The sequence below is a fragment of the Ammospiza nelsoni genome, chromosome 20 (assembly GCF_027579445.1).
Source record: "Ammospiza nelsoni isolate bAmmNel1 chromosome 20, bAmmNel1.pri, whole genome shotgun sequence".
NCBI classification, from domain to species: domain Eukaryota; kingdom Metazoa; phylum Chordata; class Aves; order Passeriformes; family Passerellidae; genus Ammospiza; species Ammospiza nelsoni.
This window is the reverse complement of record NC_080652.1, coordinates 2,206,953-2,224,504: the sequence shown is the minus strand read 5'-3', so window position 1 is coordinate 2,224,504 and position 17,552 is coordinate 2,206,953. Positions and strand designations below refer to the sequence as shown.

At 50.5% G+C, this 17,552-nt stretch overlaps 1 protein-coding gene across 2 annotated transcripts in view; it reads right to left on the bottom strand.

The window, feature by feature from the left end:
- NSMF (NMDA receptor synaptonuclear signaling and neuronal migration factor) overlaps positions 1–17,310 on the bottom strand; it is a 47,326-nt gene extending 30,016 nt beyond the window's left edge. For both annotated transcript variants that reach the window (XM_059486378.1, XM_059486377.1), the window contains exons 1-2: positions 17,204–17,310; positions 8,276–8,337 (exon numbers count right to left, since the gene is read on the bottom strand). In XM_059486378.1, coding sequence (XP_059342361.1) covers positions 8,276–8,337; positions 17,204–17,310 — 169 coding nt within the window. The remainder of the gene's footprint in view (positions 1–8,275; positions 8,338–17,203) is intronic.
- Positions 17,311–17,552: the final 242 nt, after the last annotated feature.

Sequence of the window (17,552 nt, the reverse complement as noted above, 5' to 3'; positions counted from 1 at the left end):
TCAGGTGCCAAAACACTGCACTTGTTGCCACAAAGGCATTTGAGGCTAACAGGTTACTTCTGCTAGGAAGGAAGTCAGGCTGGTCCAGAAATCAGTGCTGGATTAGAGCTGAGCCCCACCCCAGGGATGTGGGGTGAGGAGAACCAAGGGGCACCCACAGGAGCTCAGCAGTGACTGGGGCTGCCTTCTGGAGTCAGCTGTAGCAGGCTGCTGTTAACACCCTCGCCTCGAGCTGCTGCTCCCTTTTTTCATTTTCACATGGCTCTTGCCACCTCTCCCACTCCCAGCTGCTCCCTCCACCTGCCATGGCAGCCCTGGCCAGTGTGACTGGGCAGCCTGGCACAGCTCCCTCCCCTCACCATGCCAGAGCTGCCCTGGGAATGACTCTGCTCCCCCCTCTGCTGCCTTCAGCAGCAACACCTGTGTCTCACACTGCTACTTAGGACCAGATAAAACAGCTTCCTCAGGTTCTCTTTTCACCTTGATTCTTGCTCTACATGGATTTATTGTGCATGAGGAACTGAGCACCAAGATGAAAGGAAGAAGACCAACGTGCTTGATCTATAGATCATGTGTCCATTGGTTCCAGAAATATCCCAGTGGTATTTCCATCACTTCCCTGCCCACCTGGGCCAAGCCCAGCAGGGCTTCACATCCAGTCCTGAGGGCCAAACCACTTCTCACCCCCCTCATGATGTACTTGAACACACAACCTTTTGTCTTTTTGGCTTCACTTGCTCCTGTCTGACATTTCTCTCTTCACCTTCCACACAGCACTGCCCAACACAGGCCACATGCACGACCAAAGACTGACAGCAGTGACATCTGTGCTGGGAAACTGGCAGTGTCTTGGGGAAAAAATAACTCACATTCTCAGTACGTGTAGTTCCTGATAATTAGGCATTTGTTGTCACTATAGTGCAGGAGTTCTATTGTCATTACACTGCAAGGGTTCCATATTGCTGGAGTTTCATACCTGCTTGGTGTTTCTAGTAGGCAGCTCCTCTAGGCACTGACTCGACTCGTCCTTGTCCTTGCAGCAGCCAACTAACTCCAGCTCCCACGAATCCACTCTTTTATAACACATCTCTTACTGGCTACAGCTGCAGCCTGTTAACATCAGGCCTGTTCCCAAGCTCTAATAACTGGCTCAGCTGCAACTCTTTAGGGGGTAAGATTACTTTCTATACTACCTTTATTTACTTATATTGTATCCCCCTACAGGCATTTATTTGTGTTAGATACTTACAATACATCCTTTCTCATTGAGTAACCCTAGCTTGAGCCCTCACTCTGACTTAGGGAACTGAGAAAGGCCTTGCACATTTTCCTTTCAGTGCCACCACATTTCTCCAGAGCAGGGAACACGCTGGGATCAGCCCCCACTGACTGGTGCCCTTCCACAGCTGTGGAGCCAACTCCTGTCTGCTGCAGACTGCCTTGTGACCCCCTGGGATGAGAAGTTTATAAATCAAGGCAGCATATAGCCACAAGGCACAGACAGAAGCTCCAAATTTATTCCTGTGTTTAGCAGCTAAACTGATGATTAAAGCACCTTAGATTTAAAGGCTCCGCTCCAGCATCAGAGGCAAATTGGCAAAGGGGAATCCAGATAAACCCTATTAAAAGAACATCTGTCATCTCAGCAAAAAAAAAATTTCAGAGAGACAGTCCTTTCTTCCCTGTTTCTACTCAGCTGGAACTCTCTGGACCTGACATTTATGACAAGTAAGTTCCAACTTTAAATCAAAGAACTGCCACGGTCACTGAAGATGAATAGAAAGTTTTTGGGTGTACGTACAGGGCCTTGCTCACAGAAGTAGGAATGAAGTTAATGATGTTTTTGCCTTGCACCAGGAGGAATCCAGCTGATTCCCTCAGTGAGGGGAGCATTGGCCAGAGCTGCAAAACCCATAACCATTCAAATGGCACAGCTGAGAAGTTTCTCCTGCAGTCACAACTCCAAGACCTCCCACGTGCCTGTCACTGCCCCTCAGGTGTGCTGGCAGGTCCTGCTCTCCTCTGCTCCCTCTCCTGCTCTCCTCTGCTCCCTCTCAGAGATGTAATGCAGAGCTTCTCCCCATGCCAGCTCTGTTCTCCCAACAATGTGACCCCTGGCACAGGACAGGCAGCCCACCCTGCTGGGCTCAGGGCTGAAATGTGATCAAGAAATAGTATGGGAAAAAATGGGAATTGTGTTCAAGTTATTGAAGCATGAGGCAGGGATATCAAAACAGAAAATACAACAAGAAAAAAAAAATCACAGTGGCATTTCAGCCATGCAGCAGCTTCAAAGCCAAATGAGTAGATGGAATCACAGAATAGCTGGGGTTGGAAGGGATCTCTGGAGACCATCCAGTCCAAGTCCCTGCCAAGGCAGGGTCACCTGGAACAGGTGACACAGGAACATGTCCAGGTGGGTTTGGAATGTCTCCAGAGAGGGAGACTCCACACCCTCCCTGGGCACCTGATCCAGAGCTCTTTTCCCTTCCTCATGTTGAGGTGGAACTCCTTGTGATTTAGTTTATGGCCACTGCTCCCTGTCCTGTCACTGGCACCACTGAACAGAGTCTGGCACCATCCTCTGACACCCCCTGGGGATGTTTATGTGCACTCATCAGATCCCTCTGAGACCACCCTGCTCCAGACTAACCAGACCTGTTCCTGCAGTCTCTCCTCACATGAGAGATGCTCCAGACCCCTCATCACCTTTGGAGCCTCCCCAGCAGCTCCTTGTGTTTCTTGAGCTGTGCACAAGGACCTGCACAGGGAACAGGCAAAGGCTGCTTCTGGAAGGGAGCTGCTCTGAGAAACCAGAAGGTCACTTAACCATGACAAAATGGTTCCAATTAGTCTCCCCTGCTCAAATGGGCTTCAAAAACAAACAAACTCAAGATAGCATTGACCTGGCATCTCATAGGTGAGTAACCTTTTAGTCTGGCCTGTAACATTTATGTGAACAGATGAAATTGCTACTGTGAGACAGGACCCAAAGGAGCAAGTGGCAGCTCCATCACGGGCCCAGCATCTCCATGGTAACACCCTGACCTACGTCTTTGTTCCCTCTGCAAGCCAACAACACATTCCACAGCAAGTTCCAGAGACACCCACACCACCCTTGCACTGGCTCAGGCTAGAAGAGGCCTGAAGCCCTCAGAGATGAGATTTCACATCCCTGCTCTGTCCTCCATCCTACAGCTCCCTCCAGAGCACAGCTTTTCCCAAAAAGGCACCACCACCTCATCAGCACAGGGACAGACTGAGAGCAGGGCCAGCTGCACTGCTGGGGACAGGACAAACATCTCTAGAGAAAAAGGCCAGCCTGGTGCTTGCTCTGAACCAGGCTGGGCTGGCAGCTCCACAGTGCAAACCCCAGAGATGGAATGTCCCTCTCCGAGCACTGCACAGCTGCAGCTTTACCTGCTGGTGGCACAGGAAGCTCAGCTCACAGGTTACTCAGCCTGAAGCAGCTATGAAGCCTCACCTGGGGTCTCTCTAACTCCCTGCCAGTTTCTGGCAGCAGCAGGAAGCTCCTCTGTGCCTGGCTGCTCCCTGCACACACACACACTCAAAGATCAGTGACTGATCCAGTGGTGGCTCCACACCCAGCACAGGCACAAACTTGGTTTTGCTCCTGCCACCACTCCCCACTGCCACTTGGCTTGGGGAAGCTCACAAAGCCCTCTTCTCACATACTCACACTGATGACTGAAAAATCATGCATCGTGCAAAAAACAAAGGAAAGACACAAAGATTACTTTTTTTGAGCTTAAAAAGAAGCTTTTCCAGTTTCAGCTAACTGCCTCCTTTGGTTTGTCCTGCTGCAAACCAGTAGCCACGCTGGTTTAGCAGGAGCCATGGAGAATTTGGCTCACAGCTCCTGCCCAGTGCCCATCACCCCTGCAGCACCAAGGACACTTTATATTGGATCTCTCCTTCTCTCATTTCCAAAGCCTTTCCCACACAGCTTGCCCAGAGCAGCTGGTCCAGCAGGCAGCCCATGCTGCATCCTACAGCCCCCCACTCCAGCAGCAGCAGCTGCCCTCCCAATAACCCCACTGAGCAAAACAGATTAAAACAGTAACAAGATTAAAACAGTAACAAGAAAAACCTCCCACAGCTCCCTCCCGATCCTTGTGTCTGAATCCCAGCTCACCAGGATGGATCCCTGCTGTCTGGGGAATTTCTCAAAGGCTCTGCTTGCTGTCCTCCTCAATGTCACTGCCCCATGCCCTGGTACCTTTTCTTCTCACAGTTCCAGAACATGGAGATAAAATCTAATGTGCATTATCTCAGTGTGGGGCCTCTGACACCTAAGCTGGAGAATGTCCAAAATTCCATGATCTCTGTAAGACTGAGTGATTACTTATTCCATGCTTCATTCTCTGCAGCCTTTTTACACTTCCCTTTCACATTTTCATCCCTTTCTGTACCTTTCTTCTAAGTCTGTCCCAAGGGTCACCCACTTCTACATTAAAAGGCACCAGAAAGCTACAACAGTCAGCAAAGACTCTGGCCACAGCCTTGGAGGCAGAATGAATGCTGAACGAGGCAGAGTGCTCTTCATGGGAACCCTCCCAAGACCTCCAGCCTGCATAAATAATCCAGCAATTAACAGAGGCAGGAAGAGAGCAGGAGATGCATCAGCATCCTGGCAGCAGCTCCCTCAACACATCCATATCCTGTCACCTGCAGCAGAGTCCAACCCTCCCTTTCTTTCTAATTGCTCAAAATATTTTAAAGATCAGGGGAAAGAAAATCTGAGTGACCCCAAAGGGACAATCCCTCCATCCTCTGCATTTATACCCCACCACCAGGCAACTGCCCTGCTCCAAAAGGGAAACCAAGGGAAGAAAATTCTGTATGGTCATCATCCCTGACAAAACCTCTGAGAAAGAGGAGAGGTAAATGCACCTCTGCAGTCACCTGGAAAAAACATCTTCCAGGATAAGACAGGAGAGTTGTATAGGAATAGTCACACAACATTTCTGAGCCATGAGGTTCCTGGGCCTCACATCAGCAGAATCAGAAGCTGTCACCAACAAAGGTGAGCTCCCCCTCACGTTTCTTCCCCCCAGGTACACCCTGCAACACCTGCAAGCTCTGTACCTCGTGCAGCTCTGCAGCTCCACACCCTGCCCCAGCAAAGCAGGCAGAGCATGCACACTGCACTTTCACTGAAAACAGAAGGCAAACACAGCCTTGCACATAACTCAGCCTTGGACAAGGCAGCTGGGCTGTCCTGCTGACCTACAACCCCTCTGCAGCTCTTCATTACCACTCCCCAGTTTCTCCAAGACATTCTGCCACACACACACAAGCTCTCCAGAGGAGCCACCACAAACAGAAGTTATCACAGAAGGAGCAGCTCTTTGATCAGCTGTGGAATGTGAAGTTATGAGGGATACAAAAGCCATTATATCTTTTCCTCTCCTTGGAGTCAAGGGACTAAAAAGCTAAAAAGAAAGGCAAACTGAAATGGACAATTCTCAGAGAAGAAAGTGCAGCAGAAGTGGAGCAAGTTGGGGCAGTGTCTGCACATTTGGCATCTCCCTCCACATCTCCATGGATCTCCTGGGCTGTCAGAACTTCACCCCTCTGCTGAGGAGATAGACCAGCAGATAATTGACATCCCAAAGATGTCACCCCCCTCATTTTCTGCATGAGAACTGCCCTGCACAGGAGGAGAGAAGGGTTCTAGCTCTTGGGTCCAGAAAAGGAGGATCCTGCCCTTCCCTCCTCCATTTATGCCCTCATTGTCCCACTGCTGGCTCTACCACCTTCCTGCTCCTCAAAATCCACACCTCTTTTCCCTCACTGCATTCATCAGTGACTTTAAACATTTCTTAAACAATTTTTTTCTGGACTGAACCAAGGTTTGCCTCCTTCCAGTCATATTTAGGCCAGAGCCTTCAACCCAGCTCAGTGTGCTGGCAGTGCAGGCAGCACCTGGGTACACAGCTGGGGTTATGACAGCAGAAACAGGCCTGTCCCACCAGGTACAACACTCAGGTGACAGCTCAGAGCTGACAGACACACCCAGGCACTGAGGACTTGATTCTTTGGAGCACTGAGCTTTCAGGACCTAAAGCACCAACACATGCAAGGGGGAATTCAACACCACAGCATCACAGGGCTTTGCTGGGCTGCACAAAGCTGGGCTTTGCACAGCTTCTCCCTGCTCACATTGCCTCTGCCTGCTCTCTGAGGAGCTGGAGCCCATTCAGGTCCCTCTGGATCTGTGCTACACCTTCAGCTTCTGCAGCAGAGCCCTTCCTTTGCTTCCCTGGAGTCACTGGGTGGCAGCTCCAGCACCTGCCCAGCCAAAGGTGAAGCCTCCAGAACTTGAACAAGTGATCCTGAGGTGGAATTCCTGCAGGAAGGAAAGATGTGACTTCCCTGTGATCAGGCTGCTGGGATGAACTAAAAGGAGCCAAATTTTCTACTTGCAGTGTTTTTTATTGGATAGCAACCTTCCTACTGGGGTTATTTATAAAGAAGTGTTACAGACTGTGTTAAGTTATACATTGCAGAATTTCAGAAGATGACTTAAAAATGACGATTCCTTTTTTTCCCTCCCCTCTCCCTCAGAATTCAGAGTAATTTCTAGGGAATTTTATTCCTTTCCAAGTGAATACTTAAGGATCCCAGAAGTACTGTGGTATTTCCAAGTGTATTTCTCACTGCTTCATTCTTGCCTGTGGCAACTAAATTCTCCTGGATTCAAAAACAATCTCAAGGCTGATACACCAAGGAACAGTGGGTGAAAAGGCTTCCCTGGAGAGCTCATGGATGTCACAAGCAGAGATGGGGCTGAAATGCTGTCTGGGGAGCCTGGCTGTGACACATAAACCAGGAGTCACATCAGCTCCATTTCCATGCTCTCCTAACCCACAGTCAGAGAATCCAGGAGCACCCCAAGGATGAGTTAAACAGCAGCTTTTAAATGCACATCAGAGAGGCTCCCACTCCCTGGATCTGCCCAGGGCTGCCCAGGCCTCAGGCACCTGAACACATCTGCAATTTCCTCTTGTCTCCATCAGAGATTCTCTGCCTGGCCCCAACATGACCCCACAGGTACTACAAGAGCACTACAAAACAAACAGGAGCCAACACTTCTTCCTGTTGGAAACTGGGGTGGGGGGCTGCAAAAAGGACTGGCAGAGACTCCAGGAGACAGGAGCAGCTGCAGAAACGGCCACGATGGAAGGAACAACAAAAAAAAGGTTTGCACCAAACCCCAGCCTTTCTCTCCCCTTCCCTTCCTACCTCCACATGCTGTTCTTAGACCAAATATTGTAAGTAAAGTGTCCCTGGAGTTCTTCATGAAAAAAATCCAAGAAAACCTTGGTACATTGTCTTAGAGCCTTTCCATTCACAACATGAGCACAATTCAGCCAAGCACAACTTGAAGGTCATTAGAAGAGATCCCAGGGAAAAGGAAAGGACTCAGCTGGCTGCAAAGACTGTATGACTGCTCCTAGAGCAAGAGGCATCTCCTGTACAGGCTTAAACACACACAGCTTACCTAAAATGATAACATCACTCCACATTACATTCTATTTAATAACTTTATCCTCTGCACAGCAGCTCAACAGCACTGAACAGTTTGTTGCTTTTTCACACAGACTTTCTGTGGATTACACAGGATTTTCTGTAGGTTTTGCAACTGCCTGCATAATATTTTCTTTCATCACAGAGAAGACACAGCCCTGTTAGAAGTCTGGTGAGTTTATCCTGCACTCTCCTGCCCATCAAGCAGAACTCATGATAAGCTGATGGGGATAATATCTACATGGAAAATACTGACACATTAGCCAGCACATGTAGTGCCCTCATCTAGGCAAATCTCAGTTTAACCCCTGTTGAAGCAAACCCCTGGAATAAATCCAGATGTCACCTTTGCCAGTAAGGATTTACACCAGTGAACAGAAAATAACTCACCTGCTTTTTATACCCCAGTGAAAGCAAAACCTAGGAGTCACAAAGCAGTGCAGAAGCCTTGTGCAGTGCAGTCATTTCCCAGCTGCAACTTCTCCTAAGCTGCAGGGGTGAATTTATGACAGGGCACTTGTCCCCTAACTGAACTCATCCCCACAGCCCACCCAAGCCTTGGGTCACCAAACTGCCTTTTCTCCTTGGGGGCAGCTCCTCCTGCCTCTGCTGCTGAGATCTCACTGTTCATGACAGATAAATAAATATATTTTCATTCTAAGGCAATTAACCATAGGTGCAGGCACACATGGGCATAACCAAGGCACATCAGTTCTCTTACCTGAGCCATTTCTGCCTTCAGGATGGTTTTGTGAAAGGTATTCTCCAAAAGCCCTCGCCGCTCTGTGTCCCAGCATCAGGAGGCAGCCAAGAAGAGAAAGAGAGAGATTTGAGATGCTAAAGGCCAAGGAGAGAAGGAACAGTTCAATACCAACACACTGCTGTGCCCCTGCAGCTGCCACCCCTCAGCCTCAGGTGACACCCATGGAAATTCACTGCCAGAGCACAGAGGCTTCCTCATTACACACCAGGATTCCAGTGGTTCTGGTGGAACATCAGTGTTTCCCTGGCCAAACTGGGAAACAGAGCTGGACTAATACTGGAATCATCTACCCAGGGAGGTGGTAGAGTCACCATCCCTCAAAGAGTTTAAAAAAAGACTGGATGTGGCACTTGGTGCCATGATCTAGTTGAGGTGTTAGAACATGGGTTGGACTCGATGATCTTAAAGGTCTCTTCCAACCTAGAATTTCTGTGATTCTGTGATTCTGTGACTAGAAATCCAGGACTAGTTTAGGCTTTAGCTTCTCTGTTATAAGAATGAAAAAACAGAATTGAAATGCACCTGCATCCTGTGATGCACAGAGGAACTGACTCACTGTCTCCAGCCCCCTGAGTTAAGCCCCTCCTGGCAGCCCAGGAAGGAGCCAAACCATCATTTAGGTTCCCACAGGTCCTGAAAGCTCCCAGCTGGGAGCCATCACAGCTCAGATGTGGATGCCAATGCCCATTTTACCTACCTGAACCCTAAATTCTCAAGCCCCAGCTCTGTCAGTATTTGGAGCACTGGACAAGCTTATTTGAGAGTCACCCACAGCCTCCCACAAAAGCAGTTCCTGCTTCTCTGATGGATTCCAGTCCTGTGGATGACTGAGATTTTACTGGAATATATTAAGAACCAAGCAAGCAGGGCAAGCTCAACCCTTATCACACATCCAGGCCCACGTAAGAGAGCAAACCTATGAATATTCCAACCAGGGAAGAGCCTTCTCCTTGCAACTCACACAGGAAAGGAACCCTTGGTCAAGGCATGGAATACAGCAACCTCCAGACTCCAATTGCCAGGGCATTTGTAATGTCCTGGTGCTGTGATTGCTCTCCTGTATCTACCAGACCTGTGACCCAAGAGAGCCAATACTAGAGACAGGTTTTCCCCAGCCATCCCAATACTAGAGCCAGGTTTTCCCCAGCCATCCCAATACTAGAGACAGGTTTTCCCCAGCCATCCCAATACTAGGGCCAGGTTTTTCCCAGCCATCCCAATACTAGAGACAGGTTTTCCCCAGCCATCCCAATACTAGAGACAGGTTTTCCCCAGCCATCCCAATACTAGAGACAGGTTTTCCCCAGCCATCCCAATACTAGAGACAGGTTTTCCCCAGCCATCCCAATACTAGAGACAGGTTTTTCCCAGCCATCCCAATACTAGAGACAGGTTTTTCCCCAGGTTTGTAGAACAATCTCTCCAAGGTCTGTAGCTGAGCTGCCACTGGGCAGCCCAGGGTGGAGAGTGGCAAAGAGGGAGGTGAAACAGCCACACACCTCCTTGGCAAGCCAAGCCAAGCCAAGCCAAGAAACCCAGAGCTGAGCACCCTCAGCCCTCAAGCACAGCAGCATCTCCTGGGGAAGGACAAGATTTGCTGCAACAGAGAAGATCTCCACCCTAAGGCATCACATCCACTGTCCTCCTCCTTCAGAGGTGCCTCAGAACATCGTCTCCACCTCAAGCTGCTGCAAAAGGCTCATAATGGCCATTAAACATCTAAGTGGAAAATGGCTTTGACCTCCAAAACCACCTTCTGCTTTGCATGTCCCAGCTTGTGTAGGCAGGATCTTCCCCACTGCTTTTATGCACCACCTCCCAGAGGAGAAAAGGTTAACAAGGCTCCACAGCACTTCCCAGAGTGACTTGGGCTGGAAGGAGTGGGAAGTCCATTTGTCTTCCACAGCCAGCAACACAGGATCAATATGAACAATGAAGAAAGAGTAATTTAATCTCTCCGGGACTAAATTTCAGCACAGTCAAATGCAAAATGCTTTGGAGCAGCACAGCTGGAGCTGTGCAAGAAGAAAGGTTTAAGCTTTTCTATCTTTTCATACTAACAGATAATGCTAGGTTTTCCCTATTTTTGGATTCTTACATGTCCAGCTCCAGGCTGTACCTTTAGACACTGGCTTGGGGTGGCAGCTGCCCAAACTGTCCCCCTCAGTGCCCAACACCCCCAGAGGTGGTCACAAGGAGGCTCTGTCACTTAGGGACCCCTACAACCAGCCCACAATCCCCACTATGGAGAGCAAAGGGGTGACCATCATGGTTCACCCATCCAGGAGGAGAAGCACCTCGTGGATGTTCCTGGCACCCTCAACCTTTCTGCCCAGGCAAAGAGTAAGGCTTGACCCTGGAGCAACACAGAAACGCAAAGTTAGGAACTGGAGTGTGGCTGTTCCATGGAAATGGTTGAGTCAAAATCCCTGGAAGTGGGGATGTGGCACTTGGGGACATGGTTTAGTGGTAGATGTGGCAGGGTTTGGTTTGCAGTTGGACTCATTGACCTTGGAGGTCTTTTCTAACCTTAACAGTTTATGATTTTAACATTAGGCTACTCAGCTGCAAGCAAATTCCTGCACTGCTCCTGTACTCCATTTCAGAGCTGGTTAAAGCTCAGCCAAAGCTACGGCTGATCCTGCACACCACCATGGCTTTAATAAGATGGCTGGGCATGAGATTCCAAGATCTCTTCCACCCAAACTTCTGGGACTCCAAGGCTTCCCATGGAAATGTCTGTCTTTGCAAGGCACCACCAACACCATTCACAAATGGGCACACATTCAGGCCATTGGGAAAAACTTTGAAGCTTCTCTTTTGCATCAGCAGAAAAAATAACAGCAAGCAAGTTCTCAGGTAAATTATCAGTGAGAGAACATGGTGATTTACACAAAAAATGCTGAAATATGATGATGAATCTGTAACTAGTTCAAAAGCTCCACGAGCTCCAAATTCATCTGTCATTGTCTCCATTCATCTCTTTGCCAGTGCCCGAAGCTGTTTTGTCTGTCTGAAAATCTGAACCAAGATTTCACCTTTAACTTGCAAGCCACAAGCTCAAAAAACCAGTACAAAGCATTTCCTAAGACCAAAACTGATAACCAGCTAAGACAGAGGCAGAGAAGCACTGCTGCCCTCCAGCCCATCGTGTTCCATGGTGAAAGCTGTCACTCAGTGAGAGCTCAAGCTGGAAGGTGCTGCAGAGTCTCTGACCTCACTCTCGTTTCCCCAGGCAGAGGAGGGTACAACCCCAGGTGCCAGAGCTCCTAGAGAACAGGTCACACGCAGAGATCAGGCCATACTCAGAGCTCTTGTGCGGGTCAGAAGCACAGCTGGGCACTGCTCAAAAGCATTGCTCCCTGTAGCTCTGTCCTGCCTGTTCCACTCCATGGCTCCCAGACCCTTCAGGCCAACCCAAGAGCAAACAAACATGGACACGTGGGCACAGCTCCCCAGCCCTGGTGAACACAGCACAGCCTGCACCAGGGGGTTTCTAGCCAATTACACCTGAAATTTCTCACTAATTATTGTGCCTATTATCTCAGTGGTTCCCTTCTGCACTCCTGCTTCCCATCAGCTCCTCCTTGGCTGTGCCTCAGCAGATCCCCCGCAGATGCCTGCACTGCCCTTTGCCAAGGGGACTCTGATGGCCACACCTGCTCCTAAGGCCACTGCCCCTTGCCAAGCCTTCTGTGCTCCTCCCCTGCCCTCAGAGTCCCCTCAGCTCACCAGCACTCACCTGGATTGTCACTGTGCCATTGTCACTGTGCCATTGTCACTGTGCCATTGCTCCGCTCTCCTCGCTATCCCATCGGCGTGATCGCAGTAAAGCCAGAGCACAATTCAAACAGATGGCAGCTGTTCTATTCATCCTATTCTTTTCTCTCTCTTTTATCTGTTACCACAAGCCACACAATCAGACTTTTCCTCAGCTCAGCTCTGCCTCCACTATCACTGGCAATGGAGTTCAAGCCCCCTCACACCACTGGACAGCACTGGACATAAACCCCTTCAACTGGGCTCTGAGCAGAGACACCTTGGGATAATTTAAGAGCAAGAGATGGAAAATAAAACTTGTTTCACATAAATGAGATGAATACAAGGTGCCTCACAGCTCCATGGGCCCGTGAGCTATAACCCTGAGTGTATGACACTGCAAAAGCTGCATACCAATGAGCAGGTAGCACTGAGAGGTGATCAGCTGATGGCAGGACAAGTTTAGCCCTGACTCATCTGGAGAGAGGTTTTCATTCTAGTGGCAGAGCAGACCTGCATGGCACACAGTCAGCACAGCTAGATTTAACAAAAGGACATCAAGCAGGGACCAGGGCTCTAGCACACTGTGCTGCTAAGCATAACCAGCACAGACAAGCCTCAGAAAACAGCAGCGTTTCCTCCAGAATTCCATCAGAAAGGCTCCAGGGAGGGAAGGAGGGATGGATGGGGCAGCACAACACAGGCAGCAAAGGCAGCTGCCCTTCTGGGGCATTTTCCAGTACTCACTGTGCCTCAGATGTCAGAGCTGGGATCAGGTCTGGAAGAGAACTGTGAAGAGGCACAGACAGTCTAGACAGAGATTTGCTCGAAGGAGCAAAGCCGCCAAATAACAAAGATCTCAATTACAATGTAATAAGCACAGAATGGCCTTCATGTCTCTGAAATAATCACATCAACAGGATAAAAGGGGCCTTGATGCACACGAGCAGCTATGAGAAACTGATGCACATAAATTTATCCACCAAACTGACACTTGCAGAGTGAAGAAATGCAGATTGAAACACTCAGAGATACAGGAAAGACCTCAGATAACTCCATTTAGCAGCAAGCTAAGCAAAACCTGGACTTTCAGGAGTATTACATGGAAAAATAAAGAACACCCACCACCTTCTCATGCTCCTTCAGAAGTAATGCCCAGAGAAGTTGCAGCAGGAATCTGTTGTGACAGCATCTGACAGTGCTGCATCTCAGGCATACAGGAGAAAAGAGACCTGCATCATCAGGACCTACATCCTCCTACAGCAGCAATCCTGCTCTTGTCACCAAGCAGAGAAGGGAACACCTCCAGCACAGCCACAGTTAACAGCTCAGTCACTAAAGACTGGTGACACCTACGTTATTTAAGCCTAATAGTAACAATACCCTGACAAAAATTAGTTTTCTAAAATTTCTATGTAGAGAAATGGTAGCTGAAAAATTTTCATTTCAAAATTCTCACACTCAATAACAGGAGACTGGATGTCAGCAATGGGTCTTAGAGGCTCCACAGTATTGGAGTAATTTATGATCATGAATTTTGGACAGGAGAAGAGAGGAAGAGCAGCAGAAATTAAAAGAAAGGCAATCAAAGAGACAGCTCATATCACTCCTCAGATAATTCACAAGCAGAAAAGAAGAATCTAGACTCCATGAAGAACCCCAAGCTAAGCCAAAAATCACTCACGCAGCAAGAAGCCTGGGATAAGGTACATGGTCACTTACCTCTGCATTTCATCAATGAAAAATCCACCCTTTCACTAATGCTGTGTTCAAAGCCACTCTTCATCCCTCTCAAGGCAGGAAGAGAGGGAGTGAGACCAAATTCTTATCCCTCTGTGAGCTATCCTGGACTAGATGCCAAGGTCATGGAACTGGGCAAGACAAACCACACTCCCAATTCAAATATTTCCTGTGCTAACCACTGCAAGAAGAGATGGTTCTGGAACACCCAGCAAAAGCCTCATGTCTGTTTGCTCTCTCCATCATGCTCTTCCAAACAACAGCTGTAGGCCAGCACAATACAAAGCAGATCTGCAGGAAAACATCCGCTTTACTGCCTCATTTGGGGTGCCAGTGTTTTCCTGCAGGTGTCAAGGGACATGGGGCAATGAAAGCCCATTTCTGAAGGGCTCTGGTTCATCTGCACCCTTGGAAAAGTTGTGAGGAAGCCAAGGAGCACAGGTCAGACAGGCACAGCGGGCCCTGGAGAGGCTGTCAGCAGAGGGGCAGCACCAAGGTCACCGCTCAAGGACAACTGCGTCAGCCCTGCCTTCAGCACTGGGGGCCAGGAGCTGCAGGGCAATAAAAGCACACACAGGGAGGGAACAAACCCTCCTGGCAGGGAGATCTCACATCCAAACCCTTCACAGGAGACCAAAGCAGCAGCAGCACCAAGCACAGCCCTTCCTGGGCGTGCAGGGCGCTGCAATTCCCCCAGGAGGAGACACCACAGAGACCGAAGTCAGCAGCACCGTGGGTGCTCTGCACAGCCTTGGCACAGAGCAATTGTGCCCTTAGTTTGTAAGGAGCTACTTAAAACACCCAGCACACAACAAGCTGCTTAATTAATGCTCCTGGGACATAAAACTCCTCTGAGTGGCTCTGCAGAGATTTTAATTTAACAATCTAGGGAGCCTGCACCTCCTGCCTGGATCCCATTACTCACACCAGCAAACAAGCCCTGCTCCTTGCTCAGTGAAACAGCCAAGCGCGCACACACACTCCAGCCACACGTAAGAAATACACACCATGGTCACTTGGACTTGCAGCAGAATTCCAGGAGATGATTTTTCTCTAAAGAGAAGTCATGACATATATGAACAGAAGATGCAGAGAAGCAATCCCAGGATCCCCCAGCTGCCTACACCCACAGGGCACATGACCATTGCAGCAGTGCTACACACACAGGTGACCCAAGTGCCCAGCCCTTGTGGGATGGACAGCACAGTCTCTCTGTAGGCTTACCCAGTGTCCTACAGAGTCCTTGCTGTAGATGAGGACGCAGGAGATACAGGGAGCAGAACCCAGGGCAGAGCAGAGCAGCTGTGTGTGATGTGCTCCAGGAAACCTTTCAGCAGGTGGGTCATTGCCGCTGTAGGAATTCTGAGCATGACAGAGCCCACGGGAGCAGGGACTGAGCCGTGCCTGGAGCAGCAGGATGGAGGCACATGGACAGCACCTGTCACCACCAGCACCTTCTCCATGCAAAGAAGCTCTGCAGGGAGCCCCTCTGCACATTCACCGACCTTCTCAAATGATTTTTGGACCAGGAATTTCCACCACGGCCACCAACAGGGAGACGCATAAAAGCACCTGTCCTGTGCTGTGGCCTGTGTGACCAGACACTCCTCAAGGGCATTATGTCCCCCAGCCCAAACCCACTCATAACTTTTCTGGTCAAACCACCTTACTGCACAGAGACACCACAGAGCTCCCACAAACCTGTACCTGCAGCTGTCAGCAGGTATGGAGCAAACCAGAACCCCCGAGGCACCTCCTGGACTCCACACAGCTGATAGAACCTGAGCAGCATCTGCCCACCCTGGGGTAGGCTAACAAGTCGTTATGTTCAAAACACATTAGTCGCTCCCAAACACCCACACCACCATTTGAAATCCTCCCAATTACTGAGTGTGTTGTTTGTGTGACTGCCTAATCCCACTCCCAGAACCCCACCACAGCACTTATGGTGCTTTGCGTGTCATTTCTGTATACGCACCTGGCTGACATCACCACAAAGAATCCCACTTCCAAATCTCTGAATGCCATGGAAAGCATTCATGTTTTCATTACTGGTTATGGACAGGGTGCAACAAAACGTGGGGAGAAGTTGCAGGCTCTGCCTGGAGAGCTTTCCCTCGAGATACTCCAGAGTTTGAAGGATGGATTTCTTTACAACTCAAACAGATGGCAAGGTACAAGCTTTTCATCTCTTCACTTCAAGCCTTAAGACTTCTCCTTCGTCTGAGCACAGCAGAGATGCAGTAATGTTGAGTTACAGAGAGAGGTGACTGAGATCTTTCAGCAACACGGATTGAGTTCTACACACGACTCCAGGTTATTCTAACGCAATTTTGTCTAACAACACAAAGAAGGTGTTACATAATGCAGCTGAAAAGTTTAATTTCTCCCAATTTTTCGCCAGCAGCAAAGAGCCAGTCTAGCTGAAGCAGAGACAGTGACAGACCTACTCCCTGGCACAGCTGTGCTGAAGGAGCAGCTAAAAAGCTGCGCCAATGCCCCCAAACAGTCACCAGATGACTGCTGTGACACTTGCACTGCAGCATGGGAGAAGGGTCTTTCACCTGGGAAAGGGCACTAAGGCAGAGCTCATCTTTGACAGCTTTTTAAACCTAAATACCACTAAGCAGCAAATATTTTCTCGGATCTCCCATGCTTGATACTGAAAAGCACTGGGATCAGGCAGTGAGTGAAATACTACACCGTAGGACAAGCAATATAAAACCAGAAGAGGCACAATATAGAACCCAAACCCCCTAACTGGTTCATGTAGTGGTTTGGGACGCTGCCGGGGAGGGCAGACGCGGCGGGTGCAGATTTTCACAGAGCAGTTTTTCCATTCAAAGGAGGAGACCCCTTGAAGGAGGCTGCTGACTTTGCCCTCGGACACGCGCACGGCATTTCAGCAGAGGAGAAACCACCGGGCACGCTGACCGCGCTTCCGAATTCCCGACGATTATAAAGATCCATCCCTGACAAATCCACTTCTGACACGCTCTTTGCCGACCCAGAAAATAAAGCCCTGCGGGTGCTGTGGCCGGGCCGATGGCGGGGACGCCTCTGGACACAGTCACCCCTCCAGAGGCTGAGGGTCGGCGGGATGCAAGGGTGGCACGGCCGCCCGCTGCCACCCGCGAGTGTGCGGCTGCTTTGGGGGCATCGATCGGGGCAGCCAGCGACAGGGACCCGCCGGGAGCTGCCACTCCCAGCCCCGGGACGGCCCTGGGACCCAAGCCCCGCGTCGTGCCCGCACCGGTACCTGGGCTCGTCCCGAGGGTCTCGGGGCTCCCTCCAGCCCAGCACGACCCCCGAGGCGGCCGGGGGCGAGCAGGGTGCCGGCACCGCGGGGCCCCCCGAGGCACCGCCCGCCGCGCCCCGGGCACCCACCTCACTTTGGCCGCCACGGACGACATGGCCTCGTTCCTGAGCGTCTTCCTTTTGGACACGGCTGTGCCCATATTCGCGCGGGGGGTCGCGGCCGGGGGAGCGCTCATCGCCGGGCCCCGCGGCTGCCCATGCCGGGGCGCGCCGCCGCCCCTCGCCGCCGCGCCGCCTCAGAGCCCCGCCATGCCGGCCCCCCGCCCGCGGCCCCGGCCCGCGCTGCGCTCCGCCGCGGCCGCTGCCGCCCCATTGACTGCGGCAGGAGGCAGGGAGGGAGGGAGGGAGAGAAGGAGGGACGAGCCCGCCCCGCCGCCCAGGAAGCGCCGCTATATTTGGCCAGCGGCACCTCCTCCGC